Source organism: Dromiciops gliroides, chromosome 5 (assembly GCF_019393635.1).
Source record: "Dromiciops gliroides isolate mDroGli1 chromosome 5, mDroGli1.pri, whole genome shotgun sequence".
Taxonomy (NCBI): Eukaryota; Metazoa; Chordata; class Mammalia; order Microbiotheria; family Microbiotheriidae; genus Dromiciops; species Dromiciops gliroides.
In genome coordinates, this window is record NC_057865.1 from 200,650,786 (window position 1) to 200,675,936 (window position 25,151).

The following is a 25,151-nucleotide window of genomic DNA, read 5'->3' on the forward strand; positions in this document are numbered from 1 at the left end:
GAGAGGAGGGGGTAGAGGAGGATGAGACCATTTCAATTAGAGTATTCATACTGATCACATTCCTTTTCTCTTTTGACCTACTTTTTTGTAAAGAGGGAGACAAAGTCAGAGAGTGGAAAATTATAAGAGACTAAGATGAAGGGAAAAACACAATTAATAATCATAATTATGAATGTGAATGGGGCAAAATGAAATGTAGACAGGAGAATGAATTAGAAAGTAGACTCAAGCCCCTAAAGAGAAAAAGGCCTATTTGTACAAAAATATTTATAGCACCTCTTTTTGTGGTGGCTAAGAATTGGAAATCAAAGGAATACCCATCAACTGGGGAATGGCTAAACAAGCTGTGATATATGATGGTGATGGAATATTACTGTGCTATAAGAAATTACAAGCAGGATGATTTCAGAAATGTCTGGAAAGACTTGTATGAACTGATGTATAGTGAAATGAGCAGAACCAAGAGAACATTTTGCACAGAGACAGCAATATTGTCTGATGAACTGTGAATGACTTAACCATTCTCAACAATACAATGATCAAAGACAATCCCAAAGGACTATTGATGAAGCATACTAACTACCTCCAAAGAAAGAACTGATATTGATTGAACATGGACAGAAGTATACTACTTTCCATTTTCTTTCATTTTTTCTTTTGTTCAAGTTTTCTTGTACAAAATGACTAATATAGTAGGGGCAGCTAGATGGCGCAGTGGATAGAGCACTGGCCTTGGAGTCAGGAGTACCTGAGTTCAAATCCGGCCTCAGACATTTAATACTTACTAGCTGTGTGACCCTGGGCAAGTCACTTAACCCCAATTGCCTCACTAAAAAAAAAAAAAAGACTAGTACAGTAATGTTTTACATAATTGTGCATGTATAACCCATATTATTTATTTATTTATTTAGAATTTTCCCCAAGTTACATGTAAAAACAAATTTTCACATCGATTATTTATTTATTTTTATTTTTGGTGAGGCAATTGGGGTTAAGTGACTTGCCCAGGGTCACACAGCTAATAAGTGTTAAGTGTCTGAGGCTGTATTTGAACTCAGGTACTCCTGACTCCAGGGCCAATGCTCTATCCACTGCACCACCTAGCTGCCCCCACATCAATTTTTAAAATTTTGTGTTCTAAATTCTCTTCCTCCCTCCCTCCCCACCCCCACCCCTTAAAAACTCAAGCAATTCAATATGTTATACATGTACAGTCATGCAAAACATTTCCACATTACTCAGGTTGTGAAAGAAAACAGACAAAAAACTTTAGAAAGCAGAACTAACAAAAAAATTATACTTCAATCTGTATTCAGATACCATCAGTTCTTTCTCTGTAGATGGATTGAATTTTTCATAAGTCTTTCTGATAACATCCTGCTCATCATTTCTTTCTTTCTTTTTTTTTTTGGTGAGGCAATTGGGGTTAAATGACTTGCCCAGGGTCCCACAGCTAGTAAGTGTTAAGTGTCTGAGGCCAGATTTGAACCCAGGTCCTTCTGAATCCAGGGCAGGTGCTACCTAGCTTCCCCCTGCTCATAATTTCTTACAGCACAATAGTGTTCCATCCTAATCTCATCCCCCAATTTGTTCAGCCATTCCCCAATTTATGGGCATCACCCCAATTTCGAATTCAACTTTTTTTTTAAATCTCTGTTAGGATACAAACCTAGTAGTGGTATTGCTAGGTTGAAGAGTATGCATGATTTTATAGCCCTTTCTTTGGCTATAGTTCCAAACTGCTCTACAGAATTGTAGAATCAGTATAACCCACATCTGATTACTTAATACCTCAGGGAAGGGGGAGCTAAGGGAGGGAAGGAGGGATAAAATTTGAAACTCAAGACTATAAATAAAATGTTTATTATTTCTTAAAAGGGGGGGCAGCTAGGTGGCACAGTGGATAGAGCACCAGCCCTGGATTCAGGAGGCCCTGAGTTCAAATCTGGCCTCAGAAACTTAACACTTACTAGCTGTGGGACCCTGGGCAAGTCACTTAACCCACATTGCCCTGCCAAAAAAAAAAAAGAGAGAGAGAGAGAAAAGAAAAAAGAAAAAGAAAGAAAGTAGAATCAAATTGTACATTTTTTCATAAGATATATGCTTAAAATATGAAAATTCACACAGAATTAAAATTAGAGACTGGAACAGAATTTATTATGTCTGAAGAGAATACAAAAAAATCAGGGGGTGGGAATCATTGTCTCAAACAAGGCAACAGTAAAAAAAATAAACATAGAGATAAGCAGGGAAACTACAGTATGTTTAAAGGCATTAGAAATAACTAAATAATTTCAGTGCTTAATATGTGTGCACCAAATAGCATGGCATCTACATACTTAATGGAAAAGGTAATTGAATGTCAAGGAGAAATCCACAGTAAAACTGTAATCATGGGGGATCTACGCCACTGTGCCTTTTTCAAACATACATATCTAACAAGAAAAGATATATATTTTTTAAATTAAGGACACAAATGGAATTTTAGAAAATTTAGATATGATACATCTCTGGTGATTATTAAATGAGACTAAAAAACTACACATTCTCAAGTGTGCATGTTATCATTACAAAAATTGACAAAAATTATGCTAATGCATAAACCCTCATAAACAAATATAGAAAAGCAGAAATATTAAACACATCCTTTCCAGACCATGAAGCAACATAATTATAACCAATAAATTCTTCATTTGAAGAAGAATTCAGCTTAAATGGAAACAATTATATAATCCTAAAAAAATAAACATCAAAGGACAAATCACAGAATTAATAATTTTATTTTTTAAAATGAGATAATGTTGGTACAGAAACTTTTGTGGTGTAACCAAAGCAGAAAAATGTAGATATCTTAACACTTTCATAAAAAAAAAAAGATGAATAAAAGAATTGGTCAAGCAACTTAAAAAAACGTGAAAGAAAAAATCACAAGTAAACACAAAATAAAAATTTTGAAAATCAAAAAAGAAATAAAACCCAAAAGGGGCAGCTAGGTGGTACAGTGGATAAAGCATTGGCCCTGGATTCAGGAGGACCTAAGTTCAAATCCAGCCTTAGACACTTGACACTTAGTAGCTGTGTGACCCTGGGCAAGTCACTTAACCCTCATAGCCCAGAAAAACAAAAACAAAAATATATGAATCAGTACATTAGTCGTTCTTTCTCTCCTTCCTTCTTTTTTTTCTCCTTTCCTTCTCCTCCCTCCCTCTCTCTTTCTTTTTTACTGTCTATCTTTGTCTCCTTATCTCCTTCTTGATGGAAGTACAGTAATCACTCATGGCCTGATCCCACTCTTGATCAGTTCATCCCTTTTTAGGTAACCTGGTGGCCTCATCATCCATATTGGCATTATATTTAATGCAGATTCCTGATTGGGGTTGGCACTCCTGCAATTCAGAACTCTTGAGCTCAAGTAATCCACCAGCCTAAACCTCCACAGATACAGGGATTATAGGTATATACCACCACATCTGCCAAACTAGCAGTTTTCAAAAACTTCTATATAACTAGTCCAAACAAACTTTCTGTCAACCCGGTTGAAATGCAATGAACAGGGGCAGCTAGATGGCGCAGTGGTTAAAGCGCTGGCCCTGGATTCAGGAGTACCTGAGTTCAAATCCAGCCTCAGACACTTAACACTTACTAGCTGTGTGACCCTGGGCAAGTCACTTAACCCCCATTGCCCTGCAAAAAAAAAAAAGAAAGAAAGAAAAGAAATGCAATGAACAAAAAATGAAATGACAGCTACCTGAAAACCGGAGAAGAAAAAGCTTGAAATCACTAATTGTAAGTAAAGTGAAAAATAAAACAAGTCAGATCTTCTATCTTATTCCCATCAGATTGACAAAGATGACAAAAAAAGAAAAATGACAATTGTTGAAGAATGTGTGGAAAAGACAGACAGATTAATGAACTTTTTTTTTAATTTTTTTTTTTTTAGTGAGGCAATTGGGGTTAAGTGACTTGCCCAGAGTCACACAGCTAGTAAGTGTTAAGTGTCTGAGGCCGGATTTGAACTCAGGTACTCCTGACTCCAGAGCTGGTGCTCTATCCACTGTGCCACCTAGCTGCCCCCTCAGATTAATGAACTTTTAATAGAGTTGAGAATTGGTTCAGCCATGCTAAAAAACAATTAGGAAATATATCTCAAATGTCACTAAATCCTGTAGTAGCCTCACATATACCCCCAAAGAGTTCAAAGACAGAAAGGGCACATGCATATATACTTCATATCTCTATCTCTATCTCTACATACATACATACATACATACATACATACATACATACATACATACATACATACATACATACATATACATAATGTTTATAGAAGAACCTTTTTTGAAGCACAGAACTGGAAATAAAATGAGTATCCATCAAATGGGGAATGACTGAATATAATATGGTATATGAATATAATAGAATGCTATTGTGCCATATAAATCATTAAAGGGACTGATTCAGAGAAACCTGGGAAGTTTGTTATGAACTGATACAGACTGAAGTGAACACAACTAGGAAAACAATATTTTTGAAAGACTTCAAAGCTTTGATCAAAGTGTAGCAAATCCTAAAGCTACTCTCCCAACCCCCACTCACACTGGCAGGTTGGCTCTCCAGAGTTTGGATGACTACATCTCTCTTTGGGTCCTCTGGAACCTAAGGAATGGTTTTCTAATGCTTTAACTCATGAGTCCTTATCAGGGTGTTTCCCCCCATAATCATGAATTAATATCAGTTACTAAGTAGACTTACTTAGTTTTGGGGGTTTTTTGTTTGTTTTTTAGTGAGGCAATTGGGGTTAAGTGACTTGCCCAGGGTCACACAGCTAGTAAGTGTTAAGTGTCTGAGGCTGGATTTGAACTCAGGTACTCTTGACTCCAGGGCTGGTGCTCTATCCACTGCGCCACCTAGCTGCCCCTAAAATATCTCATTTTACTTTATTTTTATTATTTTTTTAATTTTTGGTGAGGCAATTGGGGTTAAGTGACTTGCCTAAGGTCACACAGCTAGTAAGTGTCAAGTGTCTGAGGTCGGATTTGAACTCAGGTCCTCCTGACTCCAGGGCCGGTGCTCTATCCACTGCGCCACCTAGCTGCTCCTTTACTTAGTTTTTAAAGGGAGGCATTTACTAAGGTAATATAGTAGGAACAGTTGGTGTAAAACATCCCTCAAAAGTTTATGACACACACTAAGCAGTGGAGAGAGTCCAGAGGAAAGTGGGCTTGTTTAAAGAATACATGTTACAAAAGGGTAACCCATAGTTTCAGTTGTTGGAAGTCATTTTCCCCTTTGTGGGGGTACTCTTGAAGTTTCTCATAAGTACATTATAGCTTCTCTTCTGGGCCCTTCGTCAAGTCTTGAATCTGCTTTCCTTGGTACATCTAGTTAGTGCTCAGCTCCCTGTGTTATCTGTCCCAGCAAAGCTGTTAGGAGTAGGATGCCAAAGGAAAATCTGTAGGCTTCTGCCTCTCTAAAATCCATAGGGTCCTCCTCTGCTAAAGACAGGGAGGAGGGCAGTTTGAAGAGGAAGTTGAGATCAAGACCAAGACTTTACTCCTCCTCCCCTCATCCTTAAGCAATTCTTTCTAAAGGGTTTGGCTCAAAGGCTTTCTCTCATTCAAATCTCTGATTCTAAACTAGCTTGATGGTTTTATATGTTTCACAGGGTATAACCAAGTCCTATAACCAATCCAAACAAACTCTCTGTCACACCTGGTTGAAATGCAATGACTAACTATGACTTCAGAAGACTGAGGATGAGGTAGGATTCCCATTTCTTGGCAGACATGATGGATTAGAGGAGCCAAATAAGGCATGTGCAACAACACAGAAATGTTTTTAGGTCCAGGCAGCCTGGGACACTGACCTTCTCTTCCTAAAGAGTCCCTTACTCTGAATTCAAGTATATAGACTGGGTTCAGTTTTAGGAAAGCTTATTCCCTAAAGAAAAAAGTTAAGCTTTTTCTCAAATACTTTGATTTTTTATATTCCACCACAGAGCCCTGGAGAATATAACTTAAAACTTAGGTTTGGCTCATGTATTAGGGTCTCTCCAAAAAGGGAGTAAAATGATTTTCAATATACAATATGGATTAGGTATAGGACAGCTATTTATTTCCTCCACACAAAAGAAATTATTAAACACAAAAGAGCCACAAGTGGACATTGGCAAAATCTTAAGCTTGAAGTAGTAACTTGGAGCTACTTTTATACTCTCCCAGAAGGTTGATACAGAAAATATTAAAATGAAGCCAATTGGGGCAGCTAGGTGGCATAGGGGATGGAGCACCGGCCCTGGAGTCAGGAGTACCTGAGTTCAAATCTGGCCTCAAACACTTAACACTTACTAGCTGTGTGACCCTGGGCAAGTCACTTAACCCCAATTGCCTCACTTAAAAAAAAAAATGAAGCCAATTAGGTGTTTTGTACCATACAGTGCAGGCCTGAGTCATTCATAGCCAAAATCAGGTTCACCATGCAGTGGATTGGAACCAGGCAGGGAACATTATTCATACTATGAATAACCCACTAGAAAGGGTAAATCTAAATATTTTCTGAGCACAGGGCCCTGATTGAATAGTCTTTCCACTAAAAAAGAAAAAAAATACATATTGTATGGATTTTTGATGCTTTCTAAGTCTAAGCAAGCAGATAGAGGGCCAGGCTTGAAGTCAGAAAGACCTATCTTCATGAGTTCAAATCTGGCCTTAGATATTTAGTAGCTGTGTGATCCTAGGCAAGTCACTTAACTCTGCCTCAGTTTCCTCATCTTTAAAATGAGCTGGAGAAGAAAATGGCAAACCACTCCACTATCTTTGCCAAGAAATCCCCAAATGGGGTCAAAAAGACTTGGACAGTACTGAAATGACTCAACAACAACACAAGTCTAGAATTCAAAAGTATATTCTGAGACTGTTATATACTAATTGCTTTATGTGTGTATTTTTCTTTTTTTTTCTGGATAGCATTTTCTTTCTTTCTTTCTTTCTTTCTTTCTTTCTTTCTTTCTTTCTTTCTTTCTTTCTTTCTTTCTTTCTGTGAGGCAATTGGGGTTAAGTGACTTGCCCAGGGTCACACAGCTAGTATGTGTTAAGTGTCTGAGGTCAGATTTGAACTCAGGTCCTCCTGAATCCAGGGCCAGTGCTCTATCCACTGTGCCACCTAGTTGGCCCCCATGGATAGCACTTTCTTTATGTATCAAGACACTGTGTTTTGCTTGGTATCTTTATGTTCAGGGTGTCTGTCACAGTCTTTGTAGGTATTTCCTTCATCCATTGGTTCAAAATCAATTCCATATTCGAGCTTGAATTCTTTAGTGTCTATCTTTCCTTAGTGTACATTAAGAATTTTACACTTATTGATTCTAAATGACATTTTGATATTATTGTAGAAAGATTCCATTAGATGAAAGGAATACTTAATATGTTTCTTTGTCAAATCATATAACTTGATGCCATCCATGTAACTTACAGGAGTGTGTTAGAACCAGCTCTTATAGGCTCATGAAGTCTGATAATTACATTTTCAGTGTGAGAATCTATACTTCAGAAATTGGCAAAAAAAAAATCAGAGCTTGAGTTATTGTTTATTGTCTAGACTTAAGAAAAGTGATGAAAAAAATGTTAACAGTGCAAATCAAACTTAAAAATGGAGACTGTTGAGTGGCATAGAAGGTAGAGTTCAGGGCCTGGAGTCAAGAAGATAGGAGTTCAAATCTGGACTCAGACGCTTTAATAGATATGTGAGACTGGGAAAGTCACTTAATCACTATTTGCCTCAATCCATTGGAGAAGGAAATGGCAGGCCACTCCAATACACACACATATATGTACACACACTGTATATACATTGTATATATACTGTGTATATATATATTTAGTATATATATACTGTGTGTGTGTGTGTGTGTGTATGTATAGCCAAGAAAACTGTATATGGGGTCACAAAGAGTTGGATACACTGAACCAAGAACAAACTTAAAGTGTGTCCTGTATGATATTTGTGTGTGTGTGTGTGTGTATGTGTGTGAGATTTGGTTGTTAAACATTTACACAGCCTATCTTTTACTGCAAATCATAACTAGTTCTAGTTAGGAGAGATGAAAATGAATTAAGGCTAGGCAGAATCATAATAGGGTTAGATTGTCACCTTGAAAATATCATATTTAATATAAATTATTCTTGATATTTACATTGGTAGTATATTTAAATAGACAGTACGTTAAAACTCTACATCATATCCTCTTCTCCTTTGTAAGGTCAATTCCTCTATTAGATTTATTGATCTATTACAACAAGAATTATTTAATGTGCTTACCATGTGTCCAGCTCTGTGCTAATTGGCAGGGCACCACCCACACATACCCAACACATTATGGGAAAACAGTCTCCTTCCTCATGGAGATTCCATTATAAGCATCTCTAGGAATCTACACTTAAGACGATACTTTTTCTCTCCTTTTCCATTTCTTCTTATGTATCAACTCTTTCCCTGATGTCTACAAACTTGCCCTGATCTCCCCTGATCTTCAGACAGGGAGGGGAGAGGACTGGAAAAGGCTTCTGCAATTGAGATGTGAGCAGGATCATAAAAAAAAAAAAAAATGAGAGAAACCAGGAGGTAGGAGCAAGCAGGAACAGCCATTCCAGGAACAGGAGTGACCAGTGAAAATGCCCAGAGTCAGGACTCTGACCATCCTAGCTACCAGTGTCAACTGGATCTGAGAAAACATAGAGGAAAGTGTAAAAAGATTTGGTCTGTTGGTATAGGGAGGCATTGGAGTATACTGAGTAGGGGGTCAGACGCGGTCAGATCTTCCTAAAGGAAGATCAACTGGGCAGATGAGTGGGGGAAAACTCAGCTAGGGAAACCAACCAGAAGCTATTGAAATTCCATGGGATAGCCAGTTCGAGCTGTCCTGTTTCAAGACCCAGGGCACAAGAGAGTAGTTAGGGCAATGGTAGAACTGCTGGGTCAAAGGTTATAAAGTTTAGAAACCTGTGCAGTGGATGGAGTAAAAAAGACTCATCTTCCTGAGCTAAATCTGGCCTCAGAAACTTAGTAGCTATGTGACCCTGGGCAAGTCACTTCACCCTGTTTGCCTCAGCTTCCTCATCTATAAAATGAGCTGGAAAAGAATTGGCAAACCACACCCATATCTTTTTTTTTTTTGTGGGGCAATGAGGGTTAAGTGACTTGCCCAGGGTCACACAGCTAGTTAAGTGTCAGTGTCTGAGGCCGGATTTGAACTCAGGTCCTCCTGAACTCCAGGGCTGGTGCTTTATCCACTGTGCCACAAGCTGCCCCCCTAGTATCTTTTGCTAAGAAAACTCCAAATGGAGTCATGGAGAGTTGGATACAAGTGAACAACTCCTGTATAGAAAAGTAAACTTTTCTTAAAAAGCATTTTTTTAAAGAATGGTACTTTTCAAAGCAATACTAGTTCAAGCCACTAGAAAACTTAGCTTGAAGAATTATAATTAGTCTCTATTAAAATCACTTTCTTTTCTTCTCTGAACTATCAGGATTGAGAGAGATCACTGTTAATATTAACAATAATATAAACAATATTAAACTCAGAACACATTTTAAGCACAAAGCAAGCCCAAAAAGTAAAAAGTATGATTGTTTTAACAGTGGAGCCTTAATACAGTAGGTTCCCCACTTAGAGTACAGGAAAGTGTCAAAGTTTCATGACTTGACTCATCAATATAATAATAGTTCACATTTAAATAGGGTAAAGTGCTTTCCTCACAGTAACTTCATGACGTAGTCAGGACAAAGTATTATCACCATTTTAAGGATGAAAAAATTGAGGCTGGGATGGGCTAACTTTTCATAGTCCCGTAGCTTCTGGCCTTCAGTCCATTGCTCTTTTCACTATGCTGTGTAGGCTCTCCACACTAGAATTGCAGCATGTTACATCTGGTCTGGGACCTTAGAGATCATCTATCCCAACCCCTCACTTTATAGATGAAGAAAATTGGCTCAGAGTGATTATTGTAGTGCAAACAAGCTAGTATCAGAGCTGGCTTGAAATCCACAAGTCGATTTCTAGTCTAGCTCTTAAGAGAAGAAACTTTATCTGAATTTATATCCCTACAGGTGCTAGCAAAGCGCACACAGTAGGCATTTAATAAATATGTTATTGTTTTCCTGTATGGGCTCTAAAGTAAAGATGAATATAAATATAATTAATTTTTGAGTCTGCATTTATTGTATTTTTGTCATTATTCACCTCTAAGATGAATAATTTTTTTATCCTTGTCAAAAATATATCATTGAAAACGAATTTTAAAACATTTTACAATTGTGGGTAAAGGATCCTAATGATAAGGATAAATATTATCAAGGAAAAAGTAAAATTGGGGTTGGTTACATGGAAATACTTTTCCAACACTCAGATTTTATGTCTAGTACTCGGTAAAAGGTCAGCTTGAAACAAATTGCATGTTAGTAACATATGTAGAAAAAGGGTCCCGATTTTGAGTAGGCTTGCATAGGAGCATTTGGTAGGACAGTATAAGGGTCACGGACATCATTTTAAAATGCTATTGGATTCTGTTATAATTGATCCCTATTATGCCCCCAAGTTTCATCTCTTTATCTGGTGACCCCTGGTGCTCTTAGCTGGTATAACCTCGAATAAGAGCGTGGACCAATGGGGCCCCATAGCCTCATAGGATGCTAGCATAGTTCAACATTTCCTGTTTGAACTTTTCAGGGCCGAATTTTGTCCGTATCTAGTATTAAAGAGAACAACAATGACAACAACCCCAACAACCCCCCCCAAAAAACAAAAACAAATAAAAAACCCCCCAAAAACCCAGCCTAGCTGTAAGTCATATGCACATATGGAAGGAAAGAGCAACCGACCCCAAAATAGCAGCGAAGATGGAAACAAATTCTAGATAGTAGTTGGTGCAAAAGAAATGAAAACATTTTTGTCTCCCCCACCCCCACTCCTTACCGGCAGGTTTCCATGTATTTAGTTATGCTTTTTAAATGGGGGGAAACTTATTTATTATTCTCTGGCCCCTTTGGCTCTCAGAAACATTTTTTCTTCTATTGTGGGATCTAGAGAAGGAACTGAGAAATGGCCCTTAACTGGAATTGGGAGAGAGGGGGATGGATAATTTTCTTGGCTCTTTCTCTCCCCAATCATTAAAGCTCCACTAGTCCTTATTAGACCTCATGTGCAATCTTCCCAGAGTCTATTCTATCCCCTGAAAGAAGTTTGTGGCTTTCCCTGTTTTGTAAGTGAAGGCTCTGGCTATCCTTCTGTTTCTGCCCTCTTTCCTCCACCCTCACGCCCCTACAGTCACTGAATATCTACTTCTGCTCTCTCCATTAAAACTGAACAACAGATCATTTTCCATTGCATGGCAACCCCAAGAGGGCTCTAGCCTCAGCAGAGCATGATGGGAGTCTCTTTTTACTCTCACTCATTCCCTTCCCCCCACCCCCATTTTTCCCCCCTTCCCCTCCTCCAGAATTAATTCCTTAATAACGTATTTCTTAGGTAGCGCAGGCTCCCGGATGCATATTAGAATCCACAGTAAGGCTAGCCCAGCCAACCCGAAGCATAAAGCGGGGCGGTTTCCGAAACAAACTACAACTCCTAGGAGACACCGGGCTTCAAACTGCCGCAGAGCACCACGGGCGTCGTAGGCCACCTGCCCCACGTTCCCTTCGAAGTACTGGTCGGAGAAAACCACAAATCCCAGGGAGGCCCGGGTGCGGGCACGCCTGCGCGGGAGCCAGAGGGAGGGAGTTGGGGTCGGGAGGGGCGGGGCAGTACCGCCCCGGGTGGGGGGCGGGGACCGAGGGGACTGTGTGGAGGCTTCTGGCTCCCGGCGCCATTTAGCGCGGAGTTTCTCCGGCGGACGCGCCGCTTCTCTCCCCTCCGCCCAGCCCCACCTTTCCCGGTGACAGAAGGCGCCAGGTGGGGGGTGACGACTCCCTCTCTTCCCCAACCCCCCCACCCCTCCACCCAATCCTCTTAGCCTCCTTAACTCCCCGAGCTGGGGTAGCGGTGGAGCGTGAATTCTCTCCCCACCGACCCCTCCCCCCTCAGCCCTGAGGCGCCCGGCACCGGCCCGGGAAGCGAAGGGGTTTTGCTGGGCCCGAGGCCGGCGGGCAGGCCTCTGGGAAGGGGGGGATCGGCTCCCAAGCGGCCGTGACTTCCATCTTTCACGTCTGGGCGGCCCGATGGGCACCCAGTGAGGCAGGAGCGCTCTTGGCCACCCCACCCCCCGGCGGGGGCGTGTGTAGGAGGAAGAGGGGCGCGAAGGACTGAACCGCCGGGAGCCTTCGACCCCGTCCCGTGCCCCTCCGCCCGCCTCGGCCCCTCCCTATACTTTTGCCCGGGACCCGGGCGAGGAGACGCCGCCGCCCGCCGGCCGAGTCGGAGGAGGCGTCCCTCCCTCCGCTCGTTGCCGCCGCCGCCTCAGGGCTACCAGCCCGCCCTGCTGGGGGGGAGGGGGGCACGGAAGTGCGGTGGTTGTAGGGAAGCCGGAGCCGCCGACGACAGCGACGGACGACGACGCCCGCGCCGCCGCATCGCTTCCCTTCGTAGCTGTCGTCCTGCCCCCTCTCATGACTGCGGTGCCTCAGCTCTTGTTCCCGCCCGGCCGCCCCCAGCCGCAGATGGATGCGGAGCGTGAGGCGCTAACTCCCCCGGACCAGTGCCGGAGCCCCAGCAGCGAGCCCAGCCAGCAGCAGCAGCGGCGGCGGCGGCGCAGCGCCAGCAGCAGTCGGGCCCCAGCGTCTCGCCTCGCCGCTCGGGAGCCCTGTCGGTGCTGAGCCGGAGCAGCCGTTCCCGCTCGGGAGGAGAAGCCGCGGTCGCCGCCCTCGGACCGTCTCCCCTCTTCATCCTTTCGGTTTGCCCCCTCGTCCCCCCTCCCCCCACCCTTTCCCATTCAATTCTCGGGCCCGTCTGCTCCTCTCCGGCGGACCGACCATGTCTGGCGGCTCTGTCGAGAAGCAGAGCGGTCCTGCGGGGCCCCGCTTCCTCTCGCCACCGGCCGTGCCCCCGAAAAATGGCTCGAGCTCGGATACTTCAGTCGGGGAGAAGCTGGGGGCGGCCGGGGCCGAGCCCGGCGCCGGCAGGACCGAGGAGTACCGGCGGCGTCGCCATACGATGGACAAGGACAGCCGAGGGGCAGCAGCGACCACCACCCCCACGGAGCACCGGTTCTTCCGGCGGAGCGTGATCTGCGATTCCAACGCCACGGCCTTGGAGCTGCCCGGCCTCCCTCTGTTCCAGCCCGGGGCCGGCGCGGCCGGGGTCGCCGCCGCCGCCGCCGCCCCCCCGCCGAAGTGCGCTCGGAAGCCCCAAACGGGAGGGACACTCTGCCGCCCCGGCCGTGTCTCTGGCCGCCCCGCAGCCTCCGGCCCCCGCTGCCCCCGCGGATCACCCCAACGGCGGCCCTGCCTCCGCCGCGGGCCGCGACCCTGCCGTCAAGCACACCCCGACTACCGCCGTCTCCAACCATGTGGGCAGCAAAGAGGAGCCCGCGGCTGCGAGCAGCGGTAGCGGCGGCGGCGGCGGCGGCAGCAGCGCCCGGGAGCAGGAGGAACGGAGCCAGCAGCAGGACGACAACGAGGAGCTGGAGACCAAGGCTGTGGGGATCTCCAACGATGGCCGCTTTCTCAAGTTCGACATTGAGATTGGCCGAGGGTCCTTTAAAACCGTCTACAAAGGCCTGGACACCGAAACCACCGTTGAAGTAGCTTGGTGCGAACTGCAGGTAAAGACCCCTTTGGTTTTTTTTTTATTTATCTGGTTGAGGGAGGGAGTGGTGAGCTTGGAGAGAGAGAACAGGGTGGAAGAAACTGGTGTGAGTTTAACATTTTGAAAGCGATCGTGCCAACTTGTGAAGAAGCTGTATCCTTTTGGACACTACTCATCCAGTTTCCCTCTTTCTCCCAGTAAAGGTTATATTGTTGTGAATGAGAGGAGGTTGGGTTTTGGAAGGTCTGAATTAAGACTAGTTGAAGGTATCTCGAGAGAATAAGAGGTATTGGTAACTCCAGAACTTGCAAATTGTGAGGGAGTGGCACGTATATATATGGCTTACAGAAACCTGACTTTTATTACTGATGATACTGGTATTAGTGGCAGGGACTTTTTTTTTGTGAGTTAGCGAAGCATCCCAATTTTTTAGGGAAAAAAAAAGATAGATGCATCACTGGAAAGTACAGGATCTTCCTTCAAAACCTTTTGCTCTTCCAGTTAAACTACAGTACTGGCTGATTACCCACTGATGAATTGCATTAGCTCAGATGTACCACATTGATTTTCCCATCTCAAGATTAGGTCTCAATTCCAAAGACATAGAGCTTGCTATATCTTTATATTTGGATTTCTAGTCGGTATCTTAAACGTGAATGCCAGTTAATGGCTATATACTTCCTATGTTACATGCACCTAATACAAAAGTAGTAATTAACTTGAAAATTTCCTCCACCTGTCACTTCCCTCTTCAGTTAAGTGCCCCCAACTAGCAGGATGCATAAGAATGTACGTTTGATAATGTTTAAAGCCACGTAGTTGCTAGCATTGGTCTGATACCATTTCTTAAAACTCCTATTAGTTTTCATTATGTGTTCTGTGCCAGGTGTACAGATCCCTCCAAAAAAGTGCTTTTAGAATTGTACAGTCTTCATTGTCTTGTTTGTTAGAAAAGTTCATTAAGCCACATTCCCCAGAATCTAAAACATGTTACACCCTTTTAAAAACTCTTCTAAGGTTGTCACCAATATGGATGGCTATCAATTTTAGTGCTGCTGTCTTAAACAGTCCACAGTTTAACTGACCACTTCTGTCTTTAACCAGATGTTCTGATGGTAGCATAAGCTAGAAGAAGCTTTAGGCTTTGTTGAATCATATTATCCAAACCACTTATGAAAAATGGCCCTGTTAGTCCTTCAAATCTTAATGAAGTAGTAAAATGGGTCAAATAATATTAGAATATGAAAACTTAAATAAGACCTAAGTTGAATTTACTATAAATAATATTTAACTTCTAATGATAAACTATTAATCAGTGCAGATTGAACCCTTTTTCTAGTTTATAGTCAGAGTTGCTTAAAAACTCAAGAGATAGCAACATTTGTTCTTGACCACATAGTATATATTGGAGTCAGAATTTCAACCACTGCCTTCCTGATGCTGGGTCTAGCATTCTATTAGTTATCCTGTACTTGAAAAACAGTTCCCCTTCTACAAACTGACAAATTGCTATCTGTTCTATACTTGAAGATCTAGTGAGAGGGGATATCCAGTAATTCCATTGGCAGCTCATTCTGTTTTTTTGAACAGCTCTATTTTTCTTTGCTCTCAAATACTCAAAATTTTTCCTTACATTGAGCCTGAATTTCTCTCTGCAGCCTTTATCTCTGGTTGGCTGTGCACTTTTGGGCCACACAGAAGAAATATAAGCCCTCTTCCACCTAAGAGCTTTTTAAACACCTGAGGACTGTCATAGTGCCCCATTCTCCCCCACCCCCTGGGTTTCTGTTCAGCAGGCTAGTAAATATATAAAATTTATATAAATTTTAATTTATATAAAAAATTTATAATTTATATAAAATAAATATATAAAAAGTATATTCCCAGTTCCTTCAACTGATAAAGTTATTTGGCCTGCTTTCAAGGTCCTTTACCAACCGATTGCCATCCTTTAGACTCTCTCCATATCATCAGTGTCCTTTTGAAGATGTACCCATTGGTGAACATGGCTCTCCAGATAGGGTTTGACTACAGCACAGTAGGACTGTCACCTTCCTAGCTCTGGATACTATACCCTTCTTAATGCAAATTTAGTTTGCTTTTAACTCTTTTTAGTTGCCATAACACAGTTGACTTTTTTCCCTCCAGACTACTGTCCTGCTATGCATCCTGGATAGCATACTTGTGAAATTTAGATTTTTTTTTTAACTCAAGATAAGGGTACTCTTTGCAAAGCTTGGGAAGTTTTATTATATTTGTCCCTGTTCAGTTTTATCATCTTAGATTCTGAACACAAGATCTTTTGGGATCCTTCCGAGCTTTGTATCATCTGCAAATTTTGATAAACATGCCATGTCTTTGTCCAAGACATTACTCAAAATATTAAATGGTATAAGGCCAAACACAGGTCCCTAGGGCATTTGACTAGAAACCTAATTTAAGTTGACATCAGCAAATCATTAAGCATTTATTAAGTGATATCTAGTCATTACTGATGTTTTTCTTTTTGATTATTAGAGCAGTTTTAATTTATCTCACCATAATATTGAGCTCCACAGGAACATTATGAGAGGCTGTCCCTTAAAGCTAGGTAAGCTATAGCTATAGCATTCCTTTGATTTACCAATTTATCAATCTTGTCAGGAAAAAAAGATATGAATTTAGTATGATGTGTACTTGATGAAGCAGTCTTGGCTCTTTGTGATAACTTTCCTTTTCTAGATGTTAACTAATCATCTCTTTTGGTAACATTATACTATTTTCCCAGGAATTAATGTTCGGTTTACTGTACTATAATTTCCAGGCTCTATTTATATTGTGTGTGTGTGTGTGTGTGGCATTAATGTCGTTCTCTAAATATATGTTACTGTATGCCAGATATTTTGCTGAAGATATAATTATAAAAGTGAGATAGTTCCTGCCTTCCAGGAACTTCTTTTCTAGTACAGGGAATCAGTATGTTCATAACTAATTCGCTCTTGGGGATACACCAAATAAAAATAATGGGAGGGGGTACTAATGACTGAATGTAATTGGGAAAGGACCCTTCAAAGGAGATGGAACTTGAGCTAAGCCTTGATAGTCTTGGAATTCCAAGAGGTCAGGGTGCTTGTGCAAAGACGAAGTGTTGTATTCAGAGAATAGCAAGTAGGACAGTTTGTTTGGAGTGAATAGTGAATAAGGGAGAGTGGTGGATAATCAACCTGAAAAGATAGGCTGGAATTAGGTGGTAAAAGGTAATAAATTCTAGACGTAGGAATTTGTATTTTATTCTAAAGACAGTGGAGAGTCACTAAAGTTTCTTGAGCAAAAGAGTGGCATTGTTAGACTTGTGCTTTAGGACTCCCAATTTGGCAGCTGTGTGTGAAGAAGAAATTGTAGACCGGCAGAGACTAGTCAGAGCAAGCCTTCTTAGGGCTTTCTCTGCAGGCAAGAGGTGATGGTGTTAGGGTAGATGTGGTGAGTAGAGAGAAGAGAATGATAGATGGGAGAGATGTTGAAGAGGTATAATCCACAAGACTGATTGGATGGAGGGGAAGGAAGGGAGTAGTAAAGGAGAATAAAGAGTCAGGGATGATTCCTAGGTTTGCAAACTTGAATGGATGAAATCGGTAAATTAGGAGGACGGGTGGCTTTATGGAGAAAGATAATGGTTTTACTTGATTTTGAGATGCATATGGAACATCCAGATGGAGATGCCTAGTGAGCCAACAGTATTGATTCTCAGGAGAGAGGGGCAGGCCTCATTTTCTGAGCTCTTCATGGATAGCTAGGTGCTTTCTTTTTTACTTTCTCCCTTATCTAGGATTTCGACCACCTGTTAGCCTTTTTTATTTTATCCTTGCATTTCAAAAATTAATTCTTATTGGCAGAGGGAAAAAAAAACAAAATTAAAGTTTAGTAGGTCTACCTTCAGTCCTGTATATTATCATTATCCCACCTATTTGTTCCTAGCAGAACTACATCTTTGTTTCTTTAAAAAACAACACACACACAGACACACATATGCAATTCCTAAATGCTTTGTTTTCAGAATCATGTGAAGCTTATCTAGTTCTGAGCTCTAGCATTGCTCTTTTAGGGCCGTACTGTGCTTTTGTATTCCTCCTCTATTACCTACCCTATTGCTTTCATCTTTTGTACATTCCTTATTACAATTTTAAGTTGGTTTGCATGTGACTACATTAAACTATTTAGATAGCTTTTCTACATTGGAATTATTTTTATCTTCAGAATTTCACTCTTGAAGTGCCCATTTCTTCTCAGCTGACTTCAATTTATAATTTTTGGACATGGGAATCCTACTTATCCTTTTTCTGAACCCTTTGAAATCTGTTTCTCCCTGCTATAGTCCCCACTATAGCCTATCTTCCACTCAGTTGCCAAATTGATCTTCCTAAAAGGCAGGTCTAACCATGTTTTCCCCTTCCCCTTCCTTTCCCCCTCTTCTTCCTGCCCCTTCTTTCCCACCTCCCAAGTCAGTTAACACTAGTGGATACAGGATCCAGCATGTTGACTACAGTATAAAATCCTCTGTTGGATATTCAAAGCCCTTCATAACTTAACACCTATCTACCTTTCCAGTTGTTCTTACACCTTAATCCCTTCTACCTAATCTGTGACCCATTGACACCGGCCTCCTCAGTCTTTTTTGGAAAAGATATGAAGCTTCTGACTTTTTTTTTTAACTGGCATTTTTACTGGCTATGTGGATGTCCCCAAGTCTCTCTCACACAGTTAAAATCCCTCCCTTTCCTTATCTCCTTTAATTCTAGTGCCTTCCCCCAGGTTATCTCTAATTCATCATGTACATGTACATACATACATCATGTACATACTTGTTAGTATGTAGTCTCCTTCTTTAGGCTGTGAGCTCTCTTTAGATAAGAAGTGCTTCTCCCTTTCTTTTTACCTTAAGTGCTTAGCACAGTACCTAGCACTTGAGCTTAATAAATGCTTTTTGACTTAACTTGCACTCCTTAAATCTAGGCTGTATGTGAGACTATGCCCAACATATATATATGCTTTATCACAAATTACAAGTTGGAACGGTCACTTCTACCCCAACCCCCACCTGCCACAAAGGTTCCCATAATTTTCACTTCAAGAACAAGTTTTTCCTTGTTTATGAGAATTGAGTCTAGTATAGCATTTCTTCTAGTGCTTCCTCTAGCTTTTGAAGGGTGATATTAATTTCTCTGATTTTTACAGAGACGTATAACTAAAGTTCCCCATTAATACTATTTCCTCCTTTTGTACTTAAACTTGCGATGGGTTTCCCAAATTCTTTATTGACTTCCTCTTTCTGTTCAGGTGGTCTGTAGCATATATTGCCATGACATCTAGCTTCTTTTTCTGCCTTATTTCTTAGAAGAAAAAGTTTCTTCTTCCTTTTTAATCACAGATACAGTATGCATTTACATAAAAGCCTTTTAAGCTAGCAGATTTATTGATGGCTGCCTTCTTGAATTTTAGTCTCCTGAGAATTTCTAGCCATCACTATTGCTATTTTTCTTCCCACAATTTAACTACCCTACACAATCTAACTCGAAGGGCTACATGTAGACCTTTTACTCACTCCCTTCTTCCTTTTTAGTTTAAAATACTTTTGCTTAAAATCTAGTAAATCTAATCAAATACATTTTTATTCGCCAATCCTAGTCAGGGAACCATTATTCCTATCATTTAAGTTGTGATGTAGAATTCTAAATCATCTTCATATTATCTTTTTAACCATTTATTCATATATCAATTTTGCCTTTTTCTCTTGAAGCCTCTGCTTTTGATTGGCTGGTCTTCAGTTTCTTGCCTTAGACCTCTTAATCCTTAGTAATAATTACTAGTCTTTTTCTTTCTTTCTTTCTTTCTAAGTATCTTTTGTGGTAGTGAAATACCAGGAGTGTGGTAGGAATCATTAGGTTTGGCAGGTACTTAAAAGTTCTTGGATATGATAGGGCTCTATTTTTATATTGTCAAGTACCCATTAGTGGGGTATTACCAGTCACCACTACATGTCTCTTCCTTCTCTTCTTGGATGTTTTTTTTATTTGTTGCCACCTGTGGGTTCAAAATTATTCCTTAGGGACAAATAGCCTCAATTATTACTAGTTCCTAATGTCTAGTGGTCCTTACACAGATATTTCCTTTGTGTTGCATTAAAAGAAGGATCAGTCTGCAATTTTCTTTAGAACATTTAACATATTAGAGCTAACTGTAGTGATTCTAGGTTTTATGTTCTTTCATAGTGCCACATAGTGCTTTTAGCCATGCTATTGTGGAGGTGGAGCTGGAAGGGACATTAGAAGCCATTTAGTCCAACCCCCTCATTTTATAAATAAAGAATCTGAGGGAGGTTAAGTAACTTGTCCAAGGTCCTAGAGGTAGTATCACAGGTGGGATTTAAATCCAGATCCTCAACTCCAGAGAAGGGTGCTCTTTCCACTCTACCATGCTGATTCCATGCTATTTGACTCGATATTATCTTAATTAAGCTTTCCAACAGAGATTTCTTTTTGGAGAAGACTAATGTTATTTGCTATATATCTGGTTAATTCTGAAGCTTCCTTTGCCCCTGATTAATCCTGGTATTTATTTTTAGCAGTAATGTATTTTCAGTTTGGAAAGGTTTTCTCCTTAGGCTAACTTAGTTGGCTTATTTGACTTTTTACATTAAGATTATAGCTCAAAGGCAAAATATAGAGCTCATAGGAATTAAGCATAGTTTTTTTTCCAAATGATAAGAGATCATGAAGAAGGGAGAAAGGAGAGCTTTCAGTAAATGGTCTCAGTTTTTTCAGCAAAGTTTGAGGTGAGGCCCTCACTGAGGGGGGGCAGGTAACTGAGAAGGTTCTCTGGGAAGCTTAAGGGGAATGTTTAGTAAGAAAACCCAGGGTTTTTTCACACTATATGAGCATAATGAAATTACAAGCTGTGTTTGAAAATTCAAGTTTACATCAAAGAAATACTTAATTTAGTTTTAATTTACAGAATGGTGCAATAGAGAGATCTTGGGTATATACAAACATCTAATTCCTAAGAAACAGATTAATTTTAACTTTTTACCCTTACATTTCCTTATACAGAGAGATTTCTGTGTCAAACACAGAATATATATATTCAAATGCAAAGATGGAGAAACCTACCCAACAAAATAATTAGTTGAATTCTTCTAGCAAAAGGCTATCTATTTAAATAAATGCATAAATCAAAACAACTCTGAAGTTTCACTTCATACCCAACAAATTGGCAGATATGAAAGAAGATAGGAATAATCAGTTTTGAGGGATGCGGCAAAAAGATAGGCACACATTGATCTGACTATTCTGGAAAGCAATTTGGAATTAGGTTTTAAAAAATAACTAATGCCCCTTTTGACCAAGTGATCTCACTGCTAAGCATGTACCTTACCACAATCAAAAATAAAGTTCCATATAACCAAAATATTCATAGCAACATTTTTTTTCTGGTTATAAAATGCTGTGGTGGGTGGGGAATCAATGTTCAATTGGAGAGTGGCAAAAAAGTCAGTATTACTGCACTCCCCAAAAGAAGACCAAAATTAGGAATTCAGATCATTGGGAGACTGACAGAGTAAAGATAGCAAATCAAGAAAACAACATACACAGTGATAGCAACAATTAAATTTTAATTTAAAATAATTTTTAAAAAACCCAAGGAAACTGAATGTTATGTATTCTTTTGGGGGGGGGGGGTGGAGCACTGAGGATTAAGTGACTTGCCCAGCATCACACAGCTAGTTAAGTGTCAAGTGTCTGAGGCTGGATTTGAATTTAGATCCTCCTGAATTCAAGCCCTGTGCTTTATCCACTGTGCCACCTAGCTGCTGTTGCCCCCTCCCCCCCATGTAATTATAATGACCACACTTAGCCCCCGAAAAGAAATGAGAAAATAGACTTCCCTTCTTCTATCAGAGATTTGGGGATTAGAGGGGTACAAAACTGTATATTCCTTCCAGCAAACTTTTAAAAAGGCTAAATGGTTTTTAGAGGTCAAATTTAAAATAGTGGAAAATAATTCCATTTTTTTAAAAAGACCTAAACAAGAGCAAGAATAACAGGCTCCAGTGGTTTTGTCATTCCCCCCCCCCCTTTTTTTTTTTTTTGCTGTGAAGACTCATTGAAGACTTCTGGACATAATAGCCATGGACAGCATGAACTTTTTCTTCCATCACTTGGTACCTTCTGACAGTATTTAACTTTTTGAACATTTCAGTTGTTTGAAAAAAGCTGGATGGTAGAAAAAACATAGCCAAGTTTCATCCATTTTAAGGACTCAGCCAAAACTTTCAACTTTGCTTGGTAGTCTTCTCTTTCTGCTCTGTACCATGATAGTGAGCAAACAGGATTTGGTATGACTGAATCTTGGGGATACTATTGGAGGTGTCCTGTCTTAATGGACTGGTAGGAATCCATTAGGAACTGTTTTCATTGATGTAAATAGTGTGATAAATTGCATAGACACATCTCATTCTATTTCTATGTCAAATTAATTCTATATCAAATTAAATTTCTGTATATGAACCAAAATATAAGGACAAACACGTGATGAACGAAAAGTGGAAATTTAAATGAGAACAAGCATGGCTTTCCTTGGTGTACTCTGCTTTGGCCCCCTGGTGAAAAATCTTTGTTTTTTAAACATTTTTAAAGTATGAAAGGAAGAGATAAGCAGAAATAGTTATGATATGAGAATTGGAACCAGCTTTTTGGACAAATCATGTTGGTCTGGCAGTTGTGACAGCTGGGAAATCTTAGAGAGATTGTTTTGTAATAATGACACTAAAATTTTTCAAGTTTAAACGAATGCAGTTTGGTAGCATCATGTTCCCTTTTAGCATACTGGCTTCTTCCCTGTTTTCTGCATGTTCCTATCTTCCTCCTCTTTAAAAAACTGTCACTTAAATTGTCTGCCAGCTTTCACCCTAAACTCCTTGAGAAAGCTTTTTTAGGGTCTTTTAAACCCTATGAGTTCTGACATTATTCAACCAAAACTGCCCTCTTCAAAGTTACCAATGACCTCTTATTTGAAAATTTAATATTAATAATAGCCTTTTCTCAATCCTGATCCTTCTTGACTTTGCAGCATTTGACACTTAATCATTTCTTCCTGGATAGTCATTCTCTTCTCTAGGCTTATGTGGCACTTCTCTCTATCTCTTGATTTTCCTGTCTCTTTCACTGTTTCTTCTCAGTTTCCTTTGTTGATTTCTCATCATTGTTTCAGGCACTGACTATGGGTGTTTCCAAGACTCTGTCCTGGGCCTTCATCTCTCTGCAGATGATTCCTACAGATAGATCTTGCAATCCTGTCCATGTCTCCTTCCTGAGCTACAGTCCTTCATCACCTTCCTTTTGTGATTCCTTTCATTAGCACCTTTTATATGTTTCATTCATATGCTAGTTCACATCTAATCAGTTCAGCCTTTGACTTTTGAAACTTGATGAACTGCCTTTGGTCCTGATAATTAGCAGCCACACTTCTTACATTTTATGTGATTGTTGTTTATCAAAATTTTAGGGTAGGTATATCTTGTACCTAAGTTGTTAATGCAATAAGCATTTGAGAAGAATTCTATTGTAGATACAAAGTATATCTTGAAATAGGAATCATACTTATGTAAGTTATGATACATACCTATTAGAGATAAAATTTTAATTTTTTTCTTTAACTTAGCCGATCTTATCTACTTTTTTATCTTGCCAAATTATTTGGTGGCCATAGTTAATGACAGATTTTGGGGGAAGAAAATGTATTGTTTTATTTTATGGCTACTATACAATATACTACTTGCAAGTTAAATACTTTGTTGCTTTCTCTCCTACCAAAATAGTTGTTTTTATGATAAATATAGCTACATTGTACAGTATTTTAGTAAGGATTGAAAGAACAGTGCTTCTGAATATAGAAACAACTTTAAGATTATTATTATTATAATTTAGACAGGATACCAAGTTGATATTGCTACTCCGTTACATTTTTTAAAACCTCTTTTTCCCCCTATAAAAAGACCTTTGCTTTTAGAATTGTTTTTAGCAATGTGCTGTTTTAATTCTGACTTAAGGGAGAAGAATGTTATCTGAGTCATGAACATTATAGTCATGCACCACACCTTATTTATTCCTCTAGGTTCTCAAGCAATTCTTACTGTCCTTAGATTGAGATTCCTATAAATCATGAGAGAAAATATATTGCACTCACATTTTTCTACTTTTGATGCAGCCTGTTTCTGCACATGAAATAGAATATCATTAATTTTAGTAACAAATGTGTTTGAGGGTGAAAAGGAATGTCCAGCAACACTTTATTAGCTGATCATTTAAAATATTTAAAATAAAACAAAATTAACATTATGTAGGAATAAACTTTAAATTTTGCTTATTTTTAAGCTTGTAAACTAAAAAAAAATCAGTAAACAGGGATAAAATATTATAGAAAACCTTTAAATTTTGACAGAGTATATATAAATGAAGTAACAGAAAAGCCAAAAAAAGTTTTTTGTTCTATGTCCTCTTCCCAGACTTGTCTGAAGTTCTATTTCTGCCCATGCTTTCTTTCTATACATTTGTAGTAAATATGTACACTTGTTTTAGCGATTTTTTAAAATTTTGTATCACTTTGCATAAACCTTTACTTCCATGTTTTATGTTTCTCCTTTTTAAAGGCACCATAAAATTACATTTGTCAGTTCTTGAAGGCAATAAGTATTCTTACCATTATCTAGTATTATTGCTCCCTTTCTTTCTTATAGATATTAGGATTAGCAATATCACTCTTAGCCTATATTTCTGCTGGACTCTGAAAACCAAAAGATCCTCTCCCATAGGAAGGTTGCAGAGTACTTTAACAGAGGCATGGTTTGAAAGCCAAGAAAACACTAAGAAGCATGTCCTCGGACCCTTAATAGGTCTAGATTTTTGTAAAAGTAGTGAGGACACATGTTAGTTAGCAGCATATAATGTGTGTGTATGTGTGCATCCGTATGTATGCATAGGTATAAGAGCATTAGATTTGGAGACAGACCCAATTTATCACTTAATAACCGTAACCATGGGCCTCTTCATTTGTAAAATAGGAATTAATAAATATTTATTAAGAGTTTAAAATGTGCAAGGCATTGGAGATTCCAGGACAGAAATAAAAGTCTCTACCATCAAGGAGCTTACATTCTATAGGGGGAGAAAACATGCACTATACATACCTCTTAAGATTGTTGTAAAGAAAGTGCTCACTGTTCCACATAGTTTGTATTTATCCTTTCAGTAAATATTAAGTACCCACTATGTTGTGAACATTGTGCTAATCACTAGAGACATTAAGAGAGATATGGACAGAGCCCTGCTCTTACAGAGCATTCACCCAAATTCAGACAAGAAAATGTTTACAAATATTTAAC

General features: G+C 39.8%; 1 protein-coding gene across 1 annotated transcript in view; it reads left to right on the forward strand.

The window, feature by feature from the left end:
• The first annotated feature begins 12,854 nt into the window (after nucleotides 1–12,854).
• The window catches only part of WNK1 (WNK lysine deficient protein kinase 1), a 176,450-nt gene continuing 164,153 nt past the window's right edge, over nucleotides 12,855–25,151 (forward strand). The window contains 2 exon segments of the mRNA XM_043965409.1: nucleotides 12,855–13,264; nucleotides 13,266–13,754. Of these exon segments, the coding sequence (XP_043821344.1) occupies nucleotides 12,965–13,264; nucleotides 13,266–13,754 (789 nt within the window). The 5' untranslated portion in view covers nucleotides 12,855–12,964.